Source organism: Molothrus ater, chromosome 3 (genome assembly GCF_012460135.2).
Source record: "Molothrus ater isolate BHLD 08-10-18 breed brown headed cowbird chromosome 3, BPBGC_Mater_1.1, whole genome shotgun sequence".
NCBI lineage: Eukaryota > Metazoa > Chordata > Aves > Passeriformes > Icteridae > Molothrus > Molothrus ater.
This window is the reverse complement of record NC_050480.2, coordinates 47,883,978-47,902,598: the sequence shown is the minus strand read 5'-3', so window position 1 is coordinate 47,902,598 and position 18,621 is coordinate 47,883,978. Positions and strand designations below refer to the sequence as shown.

The 18,621-nt window shown below is 34.0% G+C and overlaps 1 protein-coding gene across 1 annotated transcript in view; it reads left to right on the top strand.

The window, feature by feature from the left end:
- Window positions 1-18,621, top strand: part of ADGB (androglobin) — a 98,910-nt gene that overhangs the window by 54,913 nt on the left and 25,376 nt on the right. Inside the window, exons 17-24 of the mRNA XM_036381260.2 lie at window positions 805-937; window positions 2,418-2,532; window positions 3,957-4,124; window positions 6,098-6,236; window positions 11,686-11,880; window positions 13,284-13,377; window positions 14,932-15,066; window positions 15,867-16,020. Of these exons, the coding sequence (XP_036237153.1) occupies window positions 805-937; window positions 2,418-2,532; window positions 3,957-4,124; window positions 6,098-6,236; window positions 11,686-11,880; window positions 13,284-13,377; window positions 14,932-15,066; window positions 15,867-16,020 (1,133 nt within the window). The remainder of the gene's footprint in view (window positions 1-804; window positions 938-2,417; window positions 2,533-3,956; window positions 4,125-6,097; window positions 6,237-11,685; window positions 11,881-13,283; window positions 13,378-14,931; window positions 15,067-15,866; window positions 16,021-18,621) is intronic.

The window sequence follows — 18,621 nt, the reverse complement described above, 5'->3', positions numbered from 1 at the left end:
TGCAGCAAAAACAGCAATATAACAAAAGTAATTTTCTGAAATTATTTTTAAACTGGTACACAATAAGCCCCAATCCTAAGTTGGATTTTTCAAAACCTAACAACTTGAATGATTTAAATAATTCCTTGTATTTCATTAAAAACATAGAGTGGAATTCAGGACAGTGATGGCATTTTATGATAGTTGGCTTAGGTTAATCAGATATTTAAACACTTGACATGGATGTAATTTAATGCATCTAGAGTGGAGTAGAGAGAACTAAAAGCATGCTTCAAAAAAGCAAACTGACCATTCTGTTAAGATGATTAAACTGTAAGCTATACATGTAAATAAATATAAATAATTATATTTATTTAATTAAATATTAAATAAATAGCCATATTTTTATGGCTATTTACTTAATTTTCATGTGGACAGAAAGGATTTGTTTGGACTTTTACAGCAGCCTTAAGTGATTTGGAAGATGCCTGATGTGATACCCTAAGCTTTTAATAAATACCTACTTTATTTCTTTAACACCATCTAGCCTCTGCTCTACATAGCCTCTCAAGGCATCAGATGTAAACATCTTAATAACACATTTTATAACCATTCTTTTCTAGCAAATAGTACAAATAAGCCATGCTTTGTACCACCGATGCATTTTAAGTGACTGGTTTTTTCTGTGTTAGCAAAACCTAAATGAATATTTTAATGATTGTGAAGTAGGTGCAGATTCTGCACAGGTGTGTCTGAATTTTATTCACCCTCTCCATATTATGTGGGTAGTGTTTTGTTTTGTTTTGTTTTGTTTTCTTAACCTAGGTACTCAACAAGAATGTTCAACAGGTGTGCTGAGGGTTGAATATTTCTCTTGGAAATCTGTGGCTCCTGGAGAACTCGTGTTAAAAATGCAGACATCTGCAACCAAAGCTACTGTGGTAAATCTTCCTGTTGGGTATGTATGAGACTTCATTTCTGTCCTGACTCTTTAGTTAAGGCTTGAAATGATTGTTTACACAGTAACCCAGTAAAGTTTATTTTCTAAAACATAAGTTTTGGGAGTATAAGACTGGTTGATAGCTAGGATTTGGTAAGACTGCCAAATTACTGTGAATTTACCAATATTTTTATAACAATTCTGAGTTCTTTACTCTTACTTAGGACTATTTAACAAGAAAAATCACACTGACTTGCTAGAAAATATATTTAAATTCCTACAAATTCCTACTTAAAAGCATTTCTAACTAGAATGATTTGAAATATTCCCTGGAGTAGCAAGAAAAATGTAAGAATTAGCATTCTTAGTGGAACTGTAAAAGCATGATGCTACCATAGGAGGTTTCAATGGTTTTCTTGAAAAAGGATTTAAGAAACATGACAGGGGAAATTATTCATGAAGTCTTGCATATCTTACTTCCCATTCACATATTGCTTAATATGATTTTTTCTTTTTGCATGTAACTCTAAATATTCAGTGTGGGACATTGGCTGATTGTTTAAAATAAAGAAATAGATAAAAAGCAAGAGCCCTTGATATGTTATTTTCTGAAAACCCTTCCAGGGAAACCAGGAAAATGACATCTTCATGTCCTGTCATAAGCATAATATTCCTGCCTAACTAACTGAGGCCTTCTACTTTCCCAAAAAGAGAAAATCATCGGTTAAAATTCAAAGAGATGAAACAAAATGTATTTTTAAAAATTAAGTAAGATGTCAAATAAATAGGCATAGAAAGAAAGTACACAATAGGCAAAGAAAAAAATACACAACTCTAGCATACTGAAATTAAGTCAGATCTTTAATAGAGGTCTTATTGATTTGATTCAGACTAAAACTGGAATAGTTATTATTATGTCTATAGACTACATTCACATCTAGTTCTGGATTTACATGTATTTGCTCAGCGCAGTTCTAAGAGCTGTATCTCTCTGTACTGTAGGGGGCCAAAAATGTGTATCTTTTTGCACCTGTAAATTTCAAAGCTAACAGAGATACCATCAACTCAAATTTATAAGCTTCCCGCCTTTGATCCTCTTTACTCCAGTGCGAGACAAAAGTCAGATTTAATTTACAAAAGGTGTGGGAGACAAATGGGCTTATTGAGCACTCCCCCATTTCATTCCAAAAGAGAAGTCACTTGGTAAGCATGGAAGGTGTTCTCTTCCCACTGTCTGTTAGTGGCTAAGGAGCCTTTAAATTTCAGTCAAAAGAAGATGTAATTAAAAACTACCAGTCTATCTGGGGGGCATGAACTCTCCTTTCTTGCTCTCATTGCTGAATCTCTGGTTAACACGTTGAAGCTGTGGCCTGGATAAGCTTCTTCACCTAAATACAATTCTGACAATGATATTGCCAAATGCGTGAAAGAAAAACCTTAAGAATTGTTGCAATTTAAAAAAAAAAAGTTGTTTGTTTGGGTTTTTTATTGATTTTAGGCGACACATCCTGCTCTTCACAGTAACTTGTCCCATAGGGCACCACATTCAGCTGTGTACCATGGTGCCATGTGTCTTTGGAGAAGAGGATGCTGTGATGCCAGCTCTTCAGAAGGTGTGCATAATGACTAATCAAACATTGTGATAACAGTTTTTCTGACTACTAATTAAAGTGAAGTAGTATTGGATTTCCATTTAGAGTTATTATATTCAATGGTATAGTATTAATTTTAATATGAAATTGGTAAGGGCAAAAAAAAATGTGTTTTACAGCATAATAGGTCCTGGATGTATAGTGCAAAAATTATTTTACATAAATATGTAAGTTAAAATAGGGGTAGTATTGTGGTTTACATAGAAGTGCAGCATAAAATATGAAAACTGCTTTTGTTGAAATATATATGTCAGGGTAGGTATAACTCACTCTTTGAGGCATGTCATAAAATACATGTATAAATATTAATTAGTATTAAAAAGTACCTGCCTGTTTAAATAAAACCTCACAACAGTGAAGTATGTTTAGTGCCATGAGATCACATATTACTCACCAGGTCTGAAAGCAGCTTTTATATGTAAAATGAGTCATTTAATCAAACAACTTTTCATAGCTGAGATAAAAGGCCCAGGGGAGAAATCACTACAGCTTTTGTTCTTCATTGTCCATAATCCAGACACCACTGTCATCCATATTTTCAAGGTTTCTCTAGCAAGCAGTAGGCCCAAATATTTGTTGAAGACCCTGAGGGGAGGGAATATATTTTCTAGAGAACATTTGTGCAAAAACATTTTAAAAGGTGAGTGTAACAGCAAATTTACATAGCAGTATAGATTCTGGGTCCTAATAATAGATCCTAAAACAGCTTCTGCAAATCTATCATATTTATTGTGATAAAAAAGTTGAAAAATAAGAAGTTGGATCATTAAAAATATCTTGTGGCTGTATTATCTCCTTGCCTTCAATTTTTGGATGAAAGGTATTTCTCATCAAGAAAATAAAGCAGAATTTTATCCTTGGGTTTTTCCTGTACTTTATTTTGAAGCAGCTTCTTTGCAGGCTGTCATTTGCAGGAGTGTTCACATTCTTGCACAGAAATCCTGATGAAGATTATTGATGCTTTAGGCAGCATGTATTTGATCATTGCTTTCAGCAGGATACTAATGATAATTTGTCCTTCCATAACAGAAGATGCGGAGCACTTCAACTGACACTATTATCACTGCAGTAGAAAGTCTCTATTTGGGTCTTATTTTTGATTAAATTTCCTAGGACTAATGATAAAGGAAAAAAAAAACAATGAATAGATATATCTTATGGTGCCTGTTATTTATTTCACTGGCTAAAATCAGTGAGAAATTGATATGCTTTGAGTATCAGAGACATAATTGATTTACAGTTTATAATATTAAGAACAACTGAATGAATTCCAAAAGTTTTGTAATTCATCAGAGAAAAAAATGCTTGTCTTCTGTCATGGCCCAGAATGAAAACCAAAGAAAATCTTAAAATCTAACAATGGTTGGTTTATTCTCTTTCCTCAGGAAAGCTCTCGATTTATAGAACAGGGTACAGCTATACTGAGAGCTGTTGGAAATGTGATAAATAATTACAGCAGTAAGGATGAGCTTCCTAAAGCCTTGAAGGAATTGGAAGTAGCTTATTGTCCTCCTGGCCTCCAGGATGCTAAAAGAGCTGAAGAAAACATCAAGGTGAGCAAATAATTTGAACAAGTGCATATCTAAAAGCTACAGAAGCTGGATAACTGCTTAATGTTGTCATTACCCTCTTCAAAACAATGCCTGTGCACTTGGCAAGGACCACCTGCATACTGTGAATGTGGCATTCATTATAAAGAGTAAGCCCAAATTACATAACTTGCAACTGTATGATAATTATCTTTTTTTAAGACGAGAAACTTCAATGTGCACAGAGTAGCACATTCTAAATAGAGTCTATTTTTTGTTGATCTAGTTTAGCATACTTTGGGGCAGAAAGCATTAGCTGTGTTTATATGAAAACTTCATGTTGAATTTGAAAGATACTACCTGAAATGCAGAAAAGTCTAATGTTGGCTTTCTGTGCCTATTGTTGATGGACCAGGAAAACATTATTACAGCTTATATTTCTGAAGCAGTAATGAGTTCTTTCATTCACAGTATTCCAGGTTGGTTTTCTCTGTGTCTTGAAACTACACCATTCTTATTCAACTTTTCTGCTCTCTATGCACAATAAATTAAAGATACATAATGAAAACATTACACTTTTCTGTAGATCTCTATGGTATAGCTTTCCAATATTATAAAGAGATTGCAAAAATCCATTTTTATAGAAGATACACTAGTCTTTATGTGTATGCAAATGTTGATCATATTGCTATAACTTGATTTTTCTAAAGTCAATATTTTATATACTCTAGATTCATTTATTTTCATCAAAGTACTAGAATGCTCATGCAGTTTAGACTGTTATGCATATATTAGAAGACTGAATAGAAAAAATGGTTTAATATCTTTTGTAATTACTGATATTAAAAATTAGAACACTAGCACTTTTATACATGGGCTGGACACCAGCTAAAATTCAGCACAATAACAGAATTAATAAAGAATGATTACAGGTACACCACTCATGAAAGAGGTAATTTACATGCCAAATCCACCAGGAAAAAAAATTGCTTTGAAGTCAGGAATGGAATAAACAAATTTTAAATGCAGGTGTTCATGTGAAGTATGTGCAAAACTTTGAGACCTAAAGAAAAATTCAGTAGTCATAAATACATATATCACTTAATTTCTCCTCCTCTAAGAAGACCAATGTAGAGCTGAAAAAAAAAAAAAAGAAATAAATTAGATAAATGAAAGGCACTGAGCTAACAGTGATTCTAGGATGAAAATATGGAAATTATCTGTCTTTAATACAAACAGTGAAAAATTGTTCTGAATACAAGAAAGGATCTACTGTATTCTTTCTTTCCTAGTTTTACAAATTTAAAAATAAACAAAATATTTATTAGTATTAAAATACATAAAATATGTTTCCAGAAAGCAGAAAAATCTGAAACTAAGGGCAATGAAACATAAAAATCTTGTCTTTTCCAGTAAGTTGTTACTATGTTCTTAAACTCAGATTATGAAACTAGTTTCTGTAAAACACACTCTAAAATTCCTATCTACTAGGAGTGGGGGAGGAAAAGACTGGATTTCTGCTCTTTAAAGAGAATCAATATGTCAAAGCATAAATATAGAGCCAAATCTTCCCATGCTGTGGTATTTCCTAATCCTGAAAGCATTCCCATTAAGTTACCTGTCTCTATTCTGAAACCTCAAGTTTAGAACTCCCATTGTCATTATAGCAATTATATGTTCTTCTGTCCTCTAGTATGAGGTCATCAACCCTCTACACATAAACTAGGATGTTTCTGGGTGATAAACACACTGTATAATAAGTCCTATTTTCTTTTTTTTATAAGCCAGGCATGAAACAGGTTTTGTCTCTGTTGTTGTCTTGAAGCACTATAGTCCTACAGTTGGGATTAATTTTCAGATACAGTATTTGTTAGAGAAGTTAAAGGTTTCATTTATACATGGTAAGAGAAGAGGGAAACAGGTTTTGAAACAATAATGAGAAGCAATGTAAATAAATCTTCATAAATTAATCATTATTTTCCTCTTTCTGATTTTAGATTTTCAACAATGCATTTTGGTTTTTGATTGAATATGTATCAGACAAGAAGGATCTTTACAGATATAAATTTGCCTTCAGGTCCTTTACTTTGGATTTTGAAATCACTAATATTTCTGGGGATGACATTGTGTTTTCAGGTAATGTATTGATATTGCTAATCACTTCAAATATCACTTCTGCCCATTCTTATTGTCATGAAGCCAACTCTTCTCTCTTCTTGTTTTTTCTTGCTTAAGTAGGCGCAATTAATTTTTAAGACTGAGACTTTTACTGTTGAAAGGACATCCGAGGCTCATCTCAGAACAGAAATGATCCTATTCTTTGTTCCAGAAAGTCTGTTTACCCTTTGTTAATTTATAAAACTGTCCTTGGTCTTCTTTGAGTTGCATTTGTCAGTATTAACAAACATTAGCAAACATCTGCATTTTTTACCTGTTGTACTGCACCTCATCTCTTTCATTCAAATCATCAGCTGAAAAGACCTTCAATGCCTGTATTGTTCACAAAATGAGAGTGAAGGAAGGCTCAAGTTAGTACCTTCATTGAAAGTTCAGCTATTTCTTAGTGTTGGGTTGAGAGGTTTTTGTTTGGGTTTTTTTTTGGGGGGGTGGGTATTTAAATTTTTGTTGTCTTGCTTGCTTGCTTGCTTGTTTTTTAAGCTTGTTATTTGGGAAATGACTGTGTTGGCTGCCTAATTGGCTGGCTAGTCATACCCGTATAGTGTGGAACTGGCTACAGCACCAACTGCCTCCTCTCCAGCCTGTGTCAGGGAGTGCTGTGTACCTGAACATACTCTGAGAGAAGCCATTGGAAGGCCAACATATTTATTACAATAAATATGGGATAATTCTCTTCCCACTGTTTCTTTGCTTCATTTTTTATGCAGGCTGGAGTTTTGCGCAGTTAGAATTAAGTTTGCCTGGCAACCAAATATATGGCTCTTTTCCATTTTAGGACTTATTTTTCAGTCTCTATAACTTTTTAATCTATTAATGTTAGCATCTAGTTTAACCATAAAAGCCTTATGTACTTGATTTCATATCAGAACAGAAAAATAATTTATCTGATTGATGGGAAGAGACGCGATCACCGTTTGAAGGCTTTTTATGGGTACTTAGCTTTTGCTTTGTCTATTGTGAACTTACAGAATAAGGTCTTTCTACTTGATAAAAAAAATGATACTAACTTCCTTTGATTAGTCATTTATTCTGGAAAAGTAGTATAAAAAAACTAAATTCAAATTTAAAGATATTTACACAAATATCTTTACTGACACAATGTTGTAATATTTTGTCCCTTTAAGAAAGCACTTATAAGCACATATAATTTGTCTATTTGTCTCTCTTTACTGGGAACTTTCCTTTGAATCTCCTCTTATCTGAAGGTTATTCTTACTATGAGGCACCAGGTATTTTTCAGAGAATTACATCCCATGACAAGAGTATGTTGCAAGGGTCAGCATATTGACATTTATCAAACCATTTAAAGTAAACAACACCTGTCGCATTTTTTAAAGATTACTGTGCTACTGATTTCTGCATTCAAAAAAAAACCCTTAAACACTTGTCAGCATTAGAAGACATTTTTTAAATAGATTTGAATAATTAGCACAGTTGACAGGTTGTAACAAAGATCTCTTAAATTACTAAAGTATGAGATCCACTGTGACAGAATATTTTTTATGAGTTGGGCAGTGAATCAAAAAAGTGGAAAAAATATATGGAGAAAGAAAGTTCTGTTTCAGTTTTATTTCTTCCAGTGTCCAATATACCCTTTTAAACTATTTGCTTTTCTAAAATTAAATTACAGGAGATCCCTATTGGACTGGAAAGGTAATTGTTTCCCTTTGGTTTTATTGATATTGGACATTTTTTGACCTTTATTGGCATTTTGCCCTGCTTAATAAAGATTGCTTTGGAGTAAATGCATGCTTTTGTTCAGGTTCCTTCCAGAAACATAAAGAAATAAAGCATAAACCAAGTGAACTGTCAGGGGAAAGAGGTAGATAGCAGGAAATACCAGTTGCAAAGCACATTGTAGAAAGGCCTAGAAGGATTGGCATCAGCTGAATGCCCTGCCCCCACATTAGCTCTGCTGCATTGTCAGGTTGGTTGCTCAAATCTTGTCAAGACCTGAGGCTGTAACCTTTTGGAACCTGACAGACATCAGTGTAAACTACCATAAGAGATGAATAAAATATTTCTGTCATCTGGGTCTGCAAGTATATCAGGTCAAATCTGAGCTTTTTTTTTTAAATAGCACCTCCATTTTATATTGGCATATTCATTTTTCACTGTGTGCTGAATTAATCTCAAGATTTAGCAAGGGCAAGGATATTATGGTTTACTGCAGTTAGTGGTCATGGCTGCAGAGGTTTCTGAGAAGCCATCCTGAAAATGATCTAGTGATATCTATTTGACTGCCAAGTATCATCCATCCCCAAGGAGCAATTAGCAGAAGAGCCACAAGACACAAGTGGAAGACCATGTCATGTGAACATTGAAAAAAACATGGAAGTATCTGAAGCTGAGTGCTTCCCCATGGCATGGTTCTTCTGTTGTATTCTGGGAGGAGAGTGAATAAAGGGGCCCTGCAGAACTTTGGGCAATCATGAGGTAGTGAATTTACAGAGGTATGTGATGTTTCCTGGGAAAGGAAGCATATCAGGATGCCTGCCTGCTCTCTGTTGCACATTTTCTTTTTTTACCTTGTCTAGGTTTCATTGGGCCCAATATTGAACCAGTGGAGTCAGTGGAGGTCTGTGGCACTGATTTTCAAGAGTCTCAAACACTTAACAGTCATTTAGGCACATTTCAGGGGCTACATTTCTTTCTTGTGGATAAATTCCAACTTTCAAGTTGGAAGTGGAGTGCCCTTTGTGTACAGTTCTCTTAAAACCTTCTGGTTTGAAATTTTATCTAGAAGTCAAGCTGTTCTCTATAAGCTTATCTTGACTGTGAAACTGTATTTGGAATGTCCTGCTCAGTTCTTTTTCAGAACAAGCTTCTCGCTCCTCCAGAAACATAGGTTAAGATGATTGATTATTTGGTTGTGTTGTGTTGCATTGTGTGAACGAAAAGAGAATTCTGAACATTCGTTTCTTCTTGCACTTTGGATTTGAACTGGAGTTCTAATAAGGGGTGAGGGAAAGTTTGACACTATTTGGTTGAATATGTAAAATGCCTCTTGAGTACATGCAAAATACTTCTTTTTCAAAAAATCATTCCTACATTGCCTCCAGGAACTGCAGTGATTTTATGGGGAACAGTGTCTTGCTAGGCTACTTTGAAAGTTTCGGTTTTATTATTAGCACAGTGTCTTCTGATTAACAGCTAAAGTGTGTCAGAGATTTTTGACAAATCTGTTTCCAATCATAATGTCAAATTTGAAATATCCATTAGTTCAATACTGATGGACTTAAAGCATTCACTAGCTCAAGACTGATTGATTAAAAATATTTCACAATATACATTTCTCTGCTCACAAGAAAAAATATTAAGAAATGTTAAGTTAAAAAGCCTTGAAAGATCAGAATATTTAAGACCTCATTATTTTGCCTTAAATGTTGCAAAAAATTTTTTTGTTCTTATGATGTTGTTTAAAAAAAATTAGAACAAAAAGAACCTCCTTATGAATATAGGAATATATACTCAATTTTTGGGTTTTGACCTGATCTGTGGTAACTTCTAAAAGTTTCTATAAAAAGAATTGATTTTTGTGTGACAGTCCAAACAAATTTTTTATATTTGTGTTTTCAGAAACAGTTTAACATTTAACTAACTTACTGTATATTCATATATTGTTTCTCCTCACAAATGAAATGTTTTATTTCTAGAGTTATAGGTATTTACTTCTAGTTATGGGGTCTACTTGGCATCTTTAGTGGATGACTTTTTTAGCTGGTTCACAGGGCAACACCACACCAATACTTTTTGTATTTACTTTTCTATATTGTTGATTCCTGCTCCACGTTAGAATATTCTTACCTATTAGGTCAATCTGTGTGTATGTGTGCTCATATATACAACTGTTTTTACAATACATTATTTTGCCTTATATGAGGAATGTATGCTCTGCAGCAGAATTCATTTTTCTGAGCCAAAGCATGAGCTGAAAATCGAAGTCTATTTCCTTTCCATGAAGAGAATGACTAGTGAGGTCAGAAGTCATCTTGCCACTGGGTTATTTAATTGTAAAATAGATGAGTTTTTAGATTGAACAAATTCACTTTGAAGTGTGTTACAGCGATGAATGAATGGAAGAGCCAAAACCTTTCTGGAGATGCTCAGACAGAACACATCTTAGAACATGTTAAATTCCAGTTAGATATTAGGGAAACTGTTTTCAGCATGAGACTAGTCAAAAGCTGGAAAAGAATGCCCACTTAAATTATGGAGTCTCCATTGTTATGGAAGTATTAAAAAATGGACTGGACGTTTATTCAAGAACAGGAGCAACCTGGTCTAAATTCGTCTGGCTTTGTATATGGGATTGGACCAGATGACCTTCAGTGGTACACTCAAGTCTGTATTCTGTGATTGATTATATGTTTCTGTTTTATAAAAGTGGTTGTGCCATTCATAGTGTTGACTTCTAATGAGGTTTCTTCTGAAGTGGGGTTGTGTAATCTTCCAGTCCCCAAGCATTAAAGAGGCTTTCTAGGGTATGAAAATACAATACTGACAAGAAATGATGGCTTGAGAACACAGCCAGATTTAGCAATATTGAGTAAAAGTGATTAGATTGAAATGTGTGATCTGGCTGATGAAGGCAATATCTAAAGACAGTTTGCTTGCCTGCAATGTTGTCTACATTTTTCAAGCAGAATCCACTTCTCCTTTTGTTTGTTGGTACTTCCTTTTACAGCACTGTTTCCTTCCTGTCACACTGTCTTGCTCCCTTTATTCCATATGTGTGCAGTTCCAAACTACCCCTCTGGCATTGGCGCCTTGGAGTGTTGCTCCCACACTCTTCCCTAAGTCCTGGTTCTGATGGTTCCCAGAATGCTAATTTCTAGGCAAGAATGCCTTCAAAGACCTCATTGCTAACCTGTCAGAACCCACTGATTTCTGTTGCACTTCAAAACTCCTTGATAACATACAGTCCAATATATGAGCTCTCCCTTTTATCATAGATCTTACCCTTATTCCGTGGCTCCTTTGTGAAGGTTAAAAAAAATGTTTTGAACAACACTGGTGTTGAAATTGTTACTTAATAAAATTATCAGATTGAGAGGCAAAAGTAATTAAAATCTTGTGAAGCCCTTTAGAGCTGTGTACAGACTCAGACTTTAGTGTATCCTCTGGGTTCATGATTGGAAGAACATTTTGAAACTACAGTAAGAGATGTGATTTTAAAAAATGCCCTACAATAGCTGTCCATTAAGAGAAAAATTAAGTTATTTGATATTTGTAACTAGCAAAGTAGCTGAAATTTTGACTGTGTAATTATACAGTATATTTTCTCCAACTTATGATAAAAAAAATGCAAGAGTGATATTTCCATCATAGAAGATTTATGCTTGAAATCACTCTCTTGCTGTTTTGTGTTTATTTGTTTGTTTTTTATTTTTTAAATTTGTTTCAGAAAGCAACAGGAACAGGAATTCCAGCTTAGTTGATGTTACTCATTCTTCCAATCCTTCAGAGATCAGTGAGGAGAAATCCCTCAGTAGTTGTGAGAATCGAACTCCCACATCTGAAGAAGAAGCAGCAGCTCTCAGAATTCAAGCCATCTGGCGAGGGACCTATATTAGGAAAATACTGAAGAGCAGAGAACCAGGTGTGTCATTTATAAATGCCTTTCAAAAATGTTTCATGCTTCATCTTATTAAAATCTTCACTGTTAAGAGTTTTTTACTAATTAATATCTAGGTAAAATTAACTGAAACTAATGAAATAGAACTTGTAGTTCTCTTAAGTATTCCTAACCACTCAGTTAGCACATATAATACTAAAAAGTATATGAAAGATACACCCCCCCTAGATTTGCATAGATACCAAACCAGAATTTGTAATAATGTAGATTTAGGTCAGAGCTGGGATAAATGTTAAGGGTTTTTTTCTGGAAATGAAAAGGAAATCACACAAGAACCTAAGCATCATAATGAGCAGTCAGTGGAACAACACAGTACCAAAGCCTGATGCTGTCCTCCAAAGATACTGTACTGATACTATCCATCATTCTTGTGCATATAGTTAGAGGAATCTTGCATAGCAGTTTAGGACTTGTAGCATATTTCCTATTCAGCAATTCTATTACCTCAGCTGGAATACTGTGTCCAAGTACAGTATCCACGGCCCAGGAAGAAAGAACAAATTCAAAAGATAGAAAGATAACAACCACAAAATTCTGAGTAAAGTTGCAAAGATCAGGATTGAATATAGGCCTTGTACTTACCGGTTGTTAGTTTGTCATTTCAGAAAGACCAGATAAGAAAAGGCTTTGCTAGAATTTTTAAGTACTCACAGGAGGAAAGAAATTTCATAGTAACAGTCTCTTAGGCTGATATCCAAAGGTTAACAAGAAGATCCTTAGTCCAACATTCAAAGTTTGTGGCTTGAATCCACGCACATTTAGGTTAGAAAAAGTGATATTTATTTTTAAAAAGATAAGGTATTTATTGGAATAAACCAAGATTTGTATTGTACTACTGAAAACTTTCAAATCAGTCTAGTCTTCATCTGTATTCCATGTATAGAAGCCGACACCTTGAGATAACATCTCATCCTGTTATGTGAGTTATCCAACATGGATGGGGTGAATTACCCATTAGAGCTGCCCAATTCTTTTCCTGTTAGCTACACAAATAGTTTAGATGCATCCCTACCCCTTCCTGGTATCTGCAAATGAAAGTTGCTGGCAGTTAAATAGCATTTTCTCTGAAGACAGAGATTGCCAAATATCACTGCAACATGTTACAGTGAAAAAACTGTAAATTGGAGAAAATATTGATCACATAATTTCTGCAGCTGTAGGTGTGCCTAAAAGTACAAAGATGGTGATGAATGGAAAATACTCTGTCAAAGGAAAAAACAGTTTTGAGCTCAGTGAGACTTCTGTAAAACTCCAAGTAAATAAGGCAGTTTACTTGTATAAGTCATATTTTTCAGAAGTATTTGGCAGGTGTAAATTTAGAACAATACAAAATTGTTATATTTCATAACTTATTTTATTATCTCTAGGTACTAAAGAAAACACTGATGTTGAAGAAACTTTGAAAAACCTGTGGACTATGATTGAGTTAAATTTTGAAGAGTGTGCTGTAACGTTGTTAAGGTAATCATGCAAAAAATTAAACTATTTTATTGCAGGCAGTTGTCATAAACTGTTTTTTCACAAAATAAGCATGGTAAGAGCATTATTAGTGTCAAAATTACAAAACCCTGATGGAAGGGATGAAATATTTTTTACTAAATATATGCTATGCTTTATTCTGTGTACCCTACATGAGTAAAATCTAATTTTTAGATATGTCACAGATTCTTCCTGATTTTTTTGGTCTAAAATATTACCTTTTGCATGTATTTAATTTTTTTAGTATTTGGTAGGCTGCTCAATAAGTATAGATCTGATACGGATTCCTTAGTTAAACAGTTAACCAGTTAATTTAAGGATTTTTTTTATTTGTGCTATCTGTTAAGCAATCATGATTGACAGTAGAAAGAAGATAGCTTTACTATGTAATTGTCCACAGTTTATTATCTCAACGGGACATTTTTGTCTCACTTGCTTGAAGTAGATGTATTTCTAGGTAGTAGAAATGTAGTAGGTGTATTTATATGCTTTCCCTGATATTTTATTAGAGCTTTTGGAAAGGTGTCTATTCTAATTTCAACAGTGTTCATTAAGTCATTTTGAAGCCTAACACTCTCTGGGGATCACATATTTCCATTAAGTCCTCCAAAAATCTCTCTGCAAGTGTTCACACAACTGATCTAGCAGTAAATCAGTTCTTCCAGGGGTGAGGAGTGAAAACTGGCAATAATTACTGCCTGTGGATGTAAATCCTCATTCCTTATAACCAGCAATTTGAGCAGCACTCACACCAGGTATAATTTCATATCACCTTTTAGTGTTTCTAATTTTGTAAAACCTGTGTACATTGGTGGGATCAGGACTTTGCAACCACAACCTTGTTCCAAATGTTAGCCTTCCATTTTAGCTTTGTAGCATTTCTACATCAGCAAAGATGAGATGCAGTTTTTAGTCTGCCTTCAAACTTATAAAACTTATGGGGTTCATAGGCATTGTCCTAAGGGATACATTTGAGTGTTAAAATCATGCTAATGTGCTTGTGCTTAATTTTTTTTAACAGCTGAGAGATTTCTTTTTAACATAACAATCTAGCACCTTGGCCAATAAGTTTTGTTTTATTACTTTATTGTTCCAAAATGTTTTAAAACTAAATAAAGAGATTTTAATATCCTAATGATTCTACAGCTTTAGGATTACAACTTAATATAAAGAAAGTGAAGTTATGCTAACTGATATTTATTTAAAAAAAAAAAAGAAAGAGGTAAAGTTTTGTAGAAGCCGTAACATCTTGGGATATTAGAAGCAGCTATAGTCACATGTAAACTGATGGATAGAAATATGTGTATATATTTGCCATGAGGTCTGAAAGAACTGATCCCTCCATGATTTTTTTATTTAAGAGTGAACAACTACTAGAGAAACATTAGTAGCACATTTTATGTTGTGGTTTTACATTCATGCAGAGTAGTGTTCTTCATGATCAGCATTAAGTAAAAGTCAGTATATATATATATATATATATATATATGCCATCCTGATTGGATTGAAGTCTTTATCTTGTTTTCTGCTTTCCAGAGAAATATTTAAAAGAAACTTTAATTCAGTTGAAAAGTTTCCTTGTTATGACGATGAATCATGTAAGATGTATTTCACTGACTATGCAGTAACATATGCTGATCAACCACCAAATGCCTGGTTTCTGGTTTTCAGGTGAGTTTCACAAAGTCCTATACAACTCTTATGAGGAAGTAGTATTGATACACTCTGGTTTTTCACTAACCTGCTTAAAAACTTACTTATCTGTCTGCTTTCCTTAAATTCTGGCATGTACTTGTTCTGACTTTGGCTGGAACAAAGTTCATTTTCTTCTTAATTTCTTCATTTTCTTCCTAGTAGCTGGTAGAGTGCAGTGTATTTGGATTTAGTGTGATACAATATTGATAACCCACTGATGTTTTGGTTGTTGAGTGCATACCCCAAGTCAAGGATTTTCAAAGTCTCATGCTCTGCCAGTGAGGAGGTGCACAAAAATCTGGGAGAAAACACAGCCAGGACAGCTGTTCTGAAGTGGCCAAAGGGATGTTCCATACCAGAGAATGTCTTGTTTAGTATATAAAATGGGGGAGAATTACCTGGAAGGGGGCTGATCACTGTGCAGGAACAGGCTGGCCACTGGTCAGTGAGTAGCAACCAATTGTATTGAGCATCATTCATTTCTTTTAAGTTCTGTTACTCTCTCTCCCTGTCCTAATCATTAAAATATTCATATTATTAGAATATTTATTATTATATCTTTTTTTTATATTGTTAAACTGTTCTTAGCACATGAGATTTGTATTTTCTTTCCAATTCTTTCCCTCAGGTATGTTGGGTGTGGGGAGTGTGTGAGCAGCTGCATTGTACTTAATTGCTGGCCAGGGTTAAATCCTGGCAATGTTTTTTGCTTTGTATTGCACATATCCTTTTATTTGGGAAAATAACTTTAATATAATTTAATTTTTCTTTTTTAGAGAAATATTTATTGTCCCAGAAGACATGTTTATATTGACAAAGGTGTTTACCACTATCCCTTCCTGTAGACTTCATGTTCTTGATAATGACACACAGGAGGAAATGCCACATGCCTTTTTCAAAGTGGCACCTCATGTTTATCCCAAAAATAAGGTAAATGCAAGAAGTTGTTGTGAAAAGTATAATTTTAAAAATAATAAACAGTGCCCAAATTCTATGGAGACTTTTAGCTATGTCATAGTGTTAATAGTGTTCTACTTAAAAGCACACCGTTATTTATTTGCAAGTTTGAACAGAGACCACTCCTGATCTGCTTCTGTGCTGAATATTTGTTAGTAAACTTTTGATTATTTTCTCCTCTATACTCTTTCCAGCTGCTGTTGTTTTTGGGGTTTTTTCCTGTTTATCGTGCATAACACTGAGCACAGTAAACTTTGTGCCAATGTTTGACTTGTGGCCATAAAAAGTTTGAAGAAATTATAAAGGTACATATTTTTGTCCCAAGGGTAGAGCACAGTAGCCCTAGTGATTCTGTCAATTACTGATGAAAATAAAAAATAATAAAAAAAGGCCCTTTTCATTGGATTCCTGCTCTTCCCTATTGAGGAAGTCCTCTCTTAAACCCTCTCAAACCCACAGTTTTGTTATTGTTTGCTAAACTAATGGTTGATATTTTGTAATATTAAATATGGTTAGTAGCAGTAAAGAGTGATTTTTAGAGTATTAAAACAGAATTGTGCAGGCATGCTGTATTTTTTAACTTGTTCTTATTGCATTTCTCAGCCACTGAGCTCTTGAGTTCCTCAGTAAGGACATAGCCGCATGCGCTCCAATTTAGCTTGTTTCTTCCTACTTCCAAATAGTTGATTATTGTTTCACTGGAGCTGCACACGCTTTTGAAAGTTCTATCGATGCTTTGACAAGACATTTTGCAGCTAGTAAACACAGAATACAATGGTATTACTTTAATCTGTTACATTTTTTTTGTAACAATATTTTGTAAAAAATAGTCAACAATGTAGTACATCAAGCAAGAAATTATTCAGTATGCTTGAATTCTTAAATGTCAGTATTATTACATAAAAAGTCATTTTTGGAAAAAATACACCTACCAGTTCTGCTTCCAAACTATGACTCAGCAATTTACAACAGAGATAAAAAGGAATCCTGTCAACAGATACTGTTACTCTGCTGCAGAGACACTTCTGGAACACGTTAAAGTTCATTTCAGAATGATTGACAATGAAGGTAAAATCTGTACACTAGAAATAAAGTCTGTCTTCTTTTTGCAGTCTTTACAATCTAGATGGAAACTGGGTACTTGCTCAGCATTATTTGGATTTTTTGGGCTGCATTAAAGTTTTTTTTGGTGTTTTTTTTTCCTACTGCTGGATACAGTTGAATTTGTTTTAGTTCTTGGTATTTTTTTTTAATTATACTCTCTGTATTATTCACAAGTCTTTTGAACAGATTGTAGAAAAGTATGGAGATAAGCACTCAAGCTTCAGCTGACCTACATAGATAAGAGTTTAAGAGATATCACTACCACCATATTTAGTCTACAAAATAGAAGTCTATTTGAGCAAGGACACTGCTCAGATATTTCTCTTGACTAGACACAGAAGGATGTAAGGGATTCATCTTACTTTGCCATAAAGTTAATTTGGGTGGTATATTAGAAAACAATCCTTTCTGATTCTAGAGACAGTGAATTGTAACAAGGTATCTAAGTAAGTAGTAAAACCTCTTGAAGGTTATTTACAAAAGAGACATAAATTTAATGAGGTTGTTGACATATATTTTCTTATTTCTCAGTAGTGACTTGATCTTCCTACCAGACACAAAATTCAGTTATTGTGTTTTCTAATTGCTTGTAGTATTCACAAAGTGCCCACTCAAACAAACTTTTGGTCCTAAGTCTGAATTTTATGAATATTTTTAGTGAACATTAGGATAGTATAACATTAGCTTAATAGATAGGTATACAAGAGAAATGGTGAGAATTTGTTCTTCTCATACATGCCCTGCTGTCAGAAAGCAGTTGAATATCTGGATAAATCCTTCTTCGTTTGCAGGTGTACTTGATAAGAACAGAGAGACCTGTGACTCTAAGCTTAACTAGATGTTTAAATAAGTGAGTTCTCCTGAATGGTTACTCTGAGTGGTTGCTGTTACCTTATGGTGATTAAAGGTTGTAAAGCATCTTACTGCTACAACTGCACAAATTGGAATAATGAATAATTTATTTCAATTTCATTCTAAATATTCAGTATTCATGGAGCCACAGCCCTGAATTACTGGATAGTCCTGAAATCACAACCCTATTTATTATAAGGATTTTTCAACAAAGCTTTTTGCTGGTAAATGGTGATTTCTCTAAACAGAATTTAGAAGAGGACTGAAAGAAATAGAGCCTTTCAAAGTTTTTTCATTTGGACGATTTCTTGGGTGGAACATGAAATTTTAATATTTGAAATATGGAGATAGTAGGGATAGTCAGACTACAAGAAAAAGGGATTTAATGCTGGGTTCTACTGCAACATTACAAGTGACCATTTCACTCCTTATATCCTTTTTTCCTGCCCCTGCCTTTCAAGTAATCACATTCACATTGCCTTCATTTTCACAAATACAAAATAATCAAAATTTGAATCTTTTATGTTATATCCTGGCTCCTCATATTCTTATTCTCAGGACTCATACAGAGCACCTAAATCTGCATCAGCCTTACTAATTGTGTGTTGCGTTTTTTTA